Raw genomic sequence first — 9,354 nt, forward strand, 5'->3', positions numbered from 1 at the left:
AGTTCAGCCTTCGTCCATTCCACTACTCCTGCGCTGTATCTGATTACTGGTGCTGCCCATGTGGTTATGGCTTTCGTCATGTTTCTGACGTTCAAGTTTTAACTTGAGTATCGCCTTCAGTCTCAGCACATATTCTTTCCTGCTCGTGTCCTTCATCTCTTGGTGTTTTATATCCTCTCCCATTATTCCCAGGATTATTATTATTATTATTATTATTATTATTATTATTATTATTATTACCTGATGTACCTGAATTATGACTATATTGCATCTATCTTTTCTATCTCTGTCTATGGCCCTGATCTGAGAGAAAGAGTATTATTATTATTATTATTATTATTATTATTATTATTATTATTATTATTATTATTATTATTATTATTATTACCTCATGTATCTAAATTATATGTTCTGTATTTGAACTACCCTGCCTATATTTGTTGCTCTGACCAGAAATAAAGTATATTATTATTATTATTATTATTATTATTATTATTATTATTATTATCGGTCGCGGGTTGGTGATAACGAAATCGGTCCCGGAAGCGTTGTTAGCCTCTAGGTATAATCGTATTGTTGGCTGGAGGGGGGGGGGGGGAGATGTTGGCTTTGGGTACCCCTCACTGTTGTGACTGGTAATGTTATTATTAGTTTCAGTTAAGTTTTTCCAAGAAACATAACAATTAGAAAATCTGATAGGGACTTTTCATGACGTTACTATGGTGGCAAATAATGTCATCCTTGAAACAGTGACCTTCCCAATTTACATCATAGTGATTTTATTCCATTGAAGGTGATTAACTGGTGATGTCCGACTTGTAATGGATATTGGAAACTGACGCCATTTCATTTGCAAATCGTCTGATAGTTGCTTCGTGCCAGAGTTGTTGTCATTTTCGTCCGTTAAAATCTCTCGAAATCGTCGTAGAGTCATTTAATGAAGAGAACGTTTTATTTATTATTTTTCCTTTCATATCGTGATGGTATTTTATTGATGTAGGTGTGCGATGTTTATTTATAATTTTGTTGTGCGTAGAAGCGTCAATGCGTTGATTTTAATTCCATTCCCGTTGTCTCGTAATAAGCTCATTCTTTGAAGAATGTTTTTTTTTATTTATTAATTTGAATTTTCATTTTTATTTATTATTTTTTACGATAGTCTTATTTTCTGTCATACTCCTTGTCTCAATATTTTAATGGTTTTTAAACAATTGTTTCTTGTAATTCTTAAAAGAAGTTGACTGCCATTTGATAAAAAATTGTTTTTTCGAGTTGAGTATTTTTATAAGTTTTCCTTTCGTTTTCACTTAAGAAGAATTTTGTTGTAATTTCGCTATTCTGTCTATCTGTCTCTTACGAAGGTCCACTTTCCTAGCTCTCCCAACCTCACAGATTATGTTTGTGTGACCAGATACCTACGCCAATAACCACGTTAATTATTGGTTTAGATTTGAGCAGCTGATGAAGATCCACATTTATTTCTCTCACCTCCCCCCCCCCTCTGATGAAGGTGAACCAGTTACCATAGCTCATTCTTTCAGATAATGAAGCGTCATAACACAATGAAGGCAATTCATTTGAGGCGAAGGAGGAAGTGGGTAGGGAAGAGGGAGGGGGGGAGGGAGGGAGGGAGAGGGTTTCTTGATTTATTAGGGTTGTTACTGGCGTAAGATTTATTGGACTGGAAGCGAGATTAAAAAAAATGAAGAAAATAAAAATGTCATATTCTCTCCCTTTGGCAGTGATTTATTTCCATTTTGCCTTCTATAGAGGATAAATCTCTCTTAGCGGGAGATTGCTTTCGTGTTTTTTACCCTTCAGGACGAGTTAAAAGGTAATCTTTCTATTTTTGATATAGCCACTATTCTTTGATTCGTTTTTAACATCCATATAATTTACTGTGTGCGTATCAATGAGTGCGTGAGTAAAATGAAAATGGAAGGATAATTCCCGTAGAGTTGGTTAACTTGTGGCACATTTATTCATTTGGTTAACTTGTGAACCTGTAAGTTTTTCTTTTTTGGTTAACTTGTGACACCTGTATTTTTTATGTTAACTTGTGACACCTGTGTTTCTTTTGTTAGCTTGTGACACCTGTATTATTTTGTGACACCTGTATTTTTTTGTGACACCTGAATTCTTTTCGTTAAATGGTGACACCTGTTTTTTGTTGTTAGCGTAAATGTATGGAGCAATAGACGATAATTTCCCCTTGTATTTTTCCTTACATTATGTTGGTCAAATATCTGTATAAGAAAGTTACAGTAGAGTATTGAGGCATACATCTGTTAAAAAAAAAATTAAGTGTAATGTCGTGTGTCAAATACTTCCTTTTGCAGTGGCGAATTTTCTCTAGTGAGTAATGGTTGATAATAACATCACCGGTAGGACAGTTACTTATTGACTTTAATATCTACACAGGTCTTCTCCATTCGAGAGATTGAGGCCATTTTAAGGCGGAAACGATTGTTACGATTAGTTTGATAGATTGTCATGCGTGCGTGTGTGTGTGTGTGTTTATATATATATATATATATATATATATATATATATATATATATATATATATGTATGTATGTATATGTATATATATGTATGTGTGTACACACACACACACACACACACACATATATATATATATATATATATATATATATATATATATATATATATATATCTGTTAACTGTCTTGTGATCTCCCAACCTTTCTGTATTCCCTTAGGGCGCATACCAACCATATATATATATATATATATATATATATATATATATATATATATATATATATATATATATATATATATGCCCTGCCCTTGTCTCCGTATATCTTTAGTTGCTGTGACCATGTCTTGGTAATAAGACAAAAGTACTTAGCATCTCATTGTTTCACTCTTTCCTTCGTGGCTGTAACTTTTTCAGATTATATATATATATATATATATATATATATATATATATATATATATATATATATACATATATATATGTGTGTGTGTGTGTATGTGTGTGCGTGTGTGCTAATAACGGCTTTCCATAAAAATACACGAATGAATAACGCGTCACATTATATTTCAGAAGTAGGTCCTGTCCTCTACAGGCAGGAAATGGATGATATATATATATATATATATATATATATATATATATATATATATATATATATATATATATATATATATATATATATATATATATATATATATATATATATATATATATATATATATATATATATATATATATATATGGGTCAGTAAACCTGAAGATTCCTCGAGAAGGGAAGCCGTAGGGTCGAGATTAGATAACGGCTGATATAGGATTATCTCTTTCAATCTGCTTTAAAGTTTGTTGTAGAAATATGTCGTCCCTGGATGAAATCTGAAGGATATATTTTAACTGTGGTAACCTAATTGACTCAGTTTTAATTAATTTTTCCCCCAGATTAAACATTAGGACAACGTATCACATTCAATGTGAAATTGGGAACGAACAACGAAAATCGGTTTTCAGACTTGTAGATCAATAGAGACAGCACAGTGTAAATACTGTATACTGCCTCTAGAAAACTAATTGCATTATCAAACTTTCACTTTTACTGTTACTATGATATCTCGGTTAAAATTGCAGTTTATATTTGTGAGCCTTTAGGCTTCTCGCTCCAGAATATTCAGGCCAAAAATTTAGTTTCGTAAAGAACTGTCATCTTTTAAATACCCGGCCACATGATTGAGACAGCGTCCTGCAAATCCTGCTAAATCTTGTATCGAGTCCCACAAGTTGAATCTATGGAGACAGCATTAAAACTTTCAGCCACATCCTACACGCGTCAGTCCTTTTATTTTCAGCTCTCTCAATCCCATCGGAAAATCGCTGTTACTATTCACTAAAAACCAGGCCCCAAAGATATCAGCGTATATGAAATCCCTGTCTCGTCTGTGGCGAGTCTTATATAGGATTCAAGAGGTAAGTCTCTCTCAGAGAATAACCGAGAGTAATCGTTCAGTGAGATACGGACACCAGTGTTCTGTTGTCTCCTGTCATATAAATCTTTTTTCCTCGTGGTGGGTAGTGGCGTCAGTGCAAGTCATGCGGTGCACTGTAGGCAATTACTTAAGGTTCTTTGCAGCGTCCCTTCGGCCCCTAGCTGCAACCTCTTTCATTCATTTACTGTACCTCCGTTCATATTCTCTTTCTTCCACCTGACTTTCCACCCTCTGTAACAATTGTTTCATAGTACATCTCCGGGCTTTTCCTCCTGTTACACCTTTCAACCCTTCTTATTACTGTTTATTTCCCATTCAGCGATGAATGACCTCATAGGTCCCAGTGCTTGGCCGTTGGTCTGAATTATATCTTCCATCCCACTCAGTGAGATACGACACCAATGTTCTGCTGTCTCTTGTCATATAAATAACTCGAATCCTCCTGTCAAGTGGAATACGTAGTGCTTTGTTTTTAAGACCAGCTGTCGATCCGAAGCTCAGATGATAGAATGTTCCTTAATTAAACTAACAGGTACAGTAAATAACTCCCAAGTTTGTGGTATTCCCATCCAGTTGACAGCGCATATTTTTTTCTACAAACGTTAAAGAAGGTTGAAGATATAATCCTGTGTAAGTTGTCACGTAATCATGGCTCTACTGCCTCGCTTTCGAAGAATCTTCAGTTTTATTCATCTGCCATTATCTATTTGTCTGTCTACCTATGTGTGTGTGTGTGTGTAAGCACGCACACACACATATGTATAACTTTTGTCTAACTTTTTATTCGGTCGTCGAACATAATGATAAAACCCACAGTTAATATTAAGAAAGCTATATTTCATCAAGCTAGAAAATCTAATATTTGCACTGAGAAGCTTCTGGCGCATGCGCATTGCGGGGTTTTGTTGGAGGGGTGGGGGTGTCGTTCAGCATAATTACCCTTGACGAACATTTTTGCTTTATTGCTAATGTTATGTAGGTTTTTTCGTTGCAACATTCCACTTGGCTGCTAATTGCATAGACTTGCATTATCCTCATTGCGTAGCTTTGCTGTTTTGGAGGAATTGGAGACCGTTCTGAGGATGTATTGTTATTTATTTTTTTTAATTTTCTGTATTCCATTAGTTGATTAGACTAAATGTCATTTTATTGTACTAGCTGCTTCTTCCTTTTTTTAATTTTATCATTTATTTGGTTGTGCTGTTTGCTAAAGACCACTCGTATTTTATATTCCTCTTCTCTCTCTCTCTCTCTCTCTCTCTCTCTCTCTCTCTCTCTCTCTCTCTCTCTCTCTCTCTCACGTGCATTGTTTTTGGTTTGATTGTTGTTTATCTGCCAGACCTTTTAAATAATTGACTTCATAATTAAGCTTTTTTACAAATACTGTCAAAGCAGTCATTATTCCCACGAGTATTAAAATTAGCATTTAAGTCTAAAGTTGACCATTTTGTTGTGACCTGCCTTGGGATATGGTCTCTTTAAAGGTACTTTAACTTAGCTGCAGTCATTTTTAAATATATGTTTAAGTATGTGTGGTGTATGCATACATCCAGATGGCAATAAGTGCCGTTTCCCTCTACATATCCTCTTTTCATAAATTTAATTGAACTTGAAAACTTGAAAGAACGTAGAACCCAGGATTACCAGGAAAACATAATTCTATCTTTTCTAAAAAGTGTCGCTTGGGTTCAACCCTCTGTATGTTTGTACATAAACTGTGTGAGAGGGTGTTGTATTCTCCTGTAATGTTGCGTAATATGACGGTGGACACAGAAATTGAGAGGCAGCATGTTTAGGTTATGTATAATGTGCTTGTTTATCTTCGCTTGTTTGTACTCACTCAGCAGATATTTGCTTGCTCGTAAATGTGATGGCGTGTTTATAGGCTTTAATTCTGTTATTTTGTTTTGTGTTTTTCTTTTCTGCGCTCTAACTTTGAGACTGGAGAGAGAGAGAGAGAGAGAGAGAGAGAGAGAGAGAGAGAGAGAGAATTACCCGGTTTTTAACGTATTTGCTTACCCAAGAGTAAACGTCCTAATTTCACATAGCATAGTTTGAATCTGCTGAGAGAGAGAGAGAGAGAGAGAGAGAGAGAGAGAGAGAGAGAGAGAGAGAGAGAGTATGTAATTTCCTTTCTGTCGCTACTAATACGGAAGAAGGCGAACGTACACTCAACGGAATACCGTTTAATTAGCTAGATGAAAGCCATCGCCCCTTTTATTCTGTTTTGTCCTTGTGTAATCACGACATAGGGCCTGTTCTCCCCCTCCTCCTCCCCTTTCCCCCAGGTAATTCCTTTCACTAAAGGATTTTAGTGAAGGGGGCAGGACTTTGTTACCTTGGTAAACATTGCAGTCTCATCTAATTTTGTTAGGGGAGACGGGGCCAGGGGATATACGGTATATATTTTGGGGGGTGTCCCGGGAGTACTTTGTCGATTGGTATATAACTTTGGTTTTAAATAATATATATATGTTTATATGTATGTACTTACATATATAAATATATACATATGTATATATAATATATAGGTTTTATATATACACACACACACACACACACACACACACATATATATATATATATATATATATATATATATATATATATATATATATATATAAAAGATACTTATGTGATTGTAATGACCACAATGACCTTTTAGTTTCTCGATTTCTTCACGCTTTTTAGATACGCTTGTCACTACAAAAAGCCTATCTGTTTTTTCTTTCAAATATATATATATATATATATATATATATATATATATATATATATATATATATATTTTCTTTTTCTTTCAATATATATATATATATATATATATATATATATTTTATATATTTATATACATGTACATATACGTATACATACTCCCACACACGAAACGGAACGAAAGTATAATTGCGTATCTGTAATAATCCTTTCCCTGAGGAAGGCCGTTCTCGTCTTTCCCAAATAATAAGGTTCAATTAAAACTTCTGTGTAATAAAACATCATTAAGGAGATCATTTTTCTGATTGGGTCAAATGTCACAGAAACACATGATTTTATCCTTCACAACTTTGTTAAGTATAAGTATAATGTTGGTGGTGGAGAGAGTGGTGTGGGGGGGGGGCGACTCTTTGGTGGAGTTGGAGTGGATGGGGGAGGGGAGGATTTGTTAGGATGGTGGTGATTGGGAGGTTTATTTTTAGTGGTGGCGGTGGAGTGGTTATTTGTGTGTTGGTGATCGGTAGTTTGAAAATGGGGAGATTTGTTTTAAGTAGTAGCTGGGGTGGCAGTTATTTATGTGTTGGTGATGGTGAGATTGCAAGTGGTGGGGAGATTTGTTTTTAGTGATGGCGATGAGGGGGGAGTTATTTATGTGTTGGTGATGGGAAGATTGCACGTGATGGCGAGATTTGTTTTTAGTGGCGATGAGAGGGGTTATTTATGTGTTGGTGATGGGGAGATTGCATGTAGTGAGGGATATGTTTTTAGTGGTGGCGATGGAATGGTTATTTGTGTTGATGGGGAGATTTGTTTTTGGTGGTGGCAGAGGCGGGGAGGGAGGGCTGTGGATTGTTTGTGTGTTGGCAATGGGAGAGTTGCACGTGGTTGGGAGATTTGTTTTTAGTGGTGGGGGTGGAGGGGTTATTTGTGTGTTGGTGATGAGGTGATTGGACGTGTTGGGTTGTTTTATTTTAGCGGTGATTAAGAGGGATTTCGTTTGTTGTTGGTGATGGGGAGATTTCATGTCGTGGGTGATTTGAGTTTGTTGGTGATGTCTGAGTGATTGCTGATGGTAGTTATGATTGGGAGATTGTGTCTCTTGTGGGACATGCCTGTGATGATGATGAGTGACGGAGTGATTGTGTAGGTGATGGCATTTTGGTTGTATATGATGGTGAATAGTGGTGGCGATGTTTACGACGATGAATACGATGTTGGTGTGTTGTGGTGGTGTTTGGTTTGCATGTGATAGTGTAGATGATGATGTGATTATGGAATTAAATATAGTGATGTGACAGAGCATGTGAAGATAATAGTACGGGTACTTGTGATAATAATGTTGATGATGTTACAGTACAATGATATTGTTCCAGGTCGTTAGTGGGATGATGTTGACAGTAATTGGGTCCGTGTTCCTGATTAAGGTGCAGAAAAATATGGCCGCGAAAATATGGTGAATTTTATTTATGTTATTTATGTTGTAATGAAAATGTTGGCAGCTGTGAAGAAGGAGAGGAAGACGGAGAGAGAGAGAGAGAGAGAGAGAGAGAGAGAGAGAGAGAGAGAGAGAGAGAGAGAGAGAGAGAGTTAATGTCCCTTAAAAATTTCACTGGTGCCTCGTTAACCAACCCCCTCAACCTCTCCCTTCTCTCTCCCAAATCAACCCCTTCCCTTGCAACCCCTAACTCGGCAACCCCTGACAAGTGGAACCTCATTAGCAGGCCCTTTCGAAAGTTAGTAGTGACTTCTTTTGTTTCGTGTCTCTCTCTCTCTCTCTCTCTCTCTCTCTCTCTCTCTCTCTCTCTCTCTCTCTCTCTCTCTCTCTCACATGCATTTTCATGACCTTGAAAGTTGGAATTGCAGGCCATTATATCACGTCGCCGATGACGTCAGGGCAAAATAGGTCAACAGGTCATTCATCTCCACGGGCGGAGTAACACGACCGCCTTATGGGAATTTGGATGATGTGATTTTCTTGCAGTATTCGTTTTGGTATTTTCTTGTTTTATCCTTTTTCATAGTTTTACATATATTTTTATATTTTATAATTTTTTAAATTATATTTTTTATTTAAAAATTTTTAGATAATATTTTTTAAGTGAATTCAGCGAAAGTTTTGAATTAAAAAAATAGGAAAAATAATTCTGGACTAGTTTCTTGTGTAGATGAATTCAGCGAAAGTTTTGAATCCAAAAAGGATAGAAAAAATAAGTTTTGGCTTGTTTCTGACGTAGTTGAATTCGACGAAAGTTCTGAATCCAAAAGGGATACAACAAATAATAATGGGCTGGTTTCTGCTATAAATGAATTCAACTAAAGTTTTGAATTCAGAAAGATAGAAAAAATATTTTCCGACTGATTTCTGACGTAAATGAATTCATCGAAAGTTTTCAATAAAAAAAAAGATATAAAAAATATTATTCAACTGGCCTCTGACGTAAATGAATTCAACGACAGTTTTGAATAAAAAAAGGAAAAAAAAAATAATATGCGGCTGGTCTCTGACCTAAATGAATTCAGTGAAAGTTTTGAGTTCAGATGCACAGAAAAAATAATTTTCGAATGATTTCTGACGGAAACAAATTCAGCGAAAGTTTGAAACCAAAAAGGATACAAAAAATAATTTTGGACTCGTTTTCTGAGATAAACGAATTCA

The 9,354-nt window shown here is 35.5% G+C and overlaps 1 protein-coding gene across 1 annotated transcript; it reads right to left on the reverse strand.

Annotated features, from left to right (window-relative positions):
• Positions 1-7,416: 7,416 nt before the first annotated feature.
• On the reverse strand, positions 7,417-8,001 carry LOC136852237 (integrator complex subunit 6 homolog). The gene has a single exon (XM_067126686.1). The coding sequence runs from the start codon at positions 7,999-8,001 to the stop codon at positions 7,417-7,419; it is 585 nt and encodes a 194-aa protein (XP_066982787.1).
• Between the last annotated feature and the right edge of the window lie 1,353 nt (positions 8,002-9,354).

This window comes from Macrobrachium rosenbergii, chromosome 25, assembly GCF_040412425.1.
Source record: "Macrobrachium rosenbergii isolate ZJJX-2024 chromosome 25, ASM4041242v1, whole genome shotgun sequence".
Taxonomy (NCBI): domain Eukaryota; kingdom Metazoa; phylum Arthropoda; class Malacostraca; order Decapoda; family Palaemonidae; genus Macrobrachium; species Macrobrachium rosenbergii.

Excerpts from the sequence above, each read along its gene's own strand:
- LOC136852237 (XM_067126686.1), bottom strand. The coding sequence starts at position 8,001 with ATGCTCTGTCACATCACTATATTTAATTCCATAATCACATCATCATCT.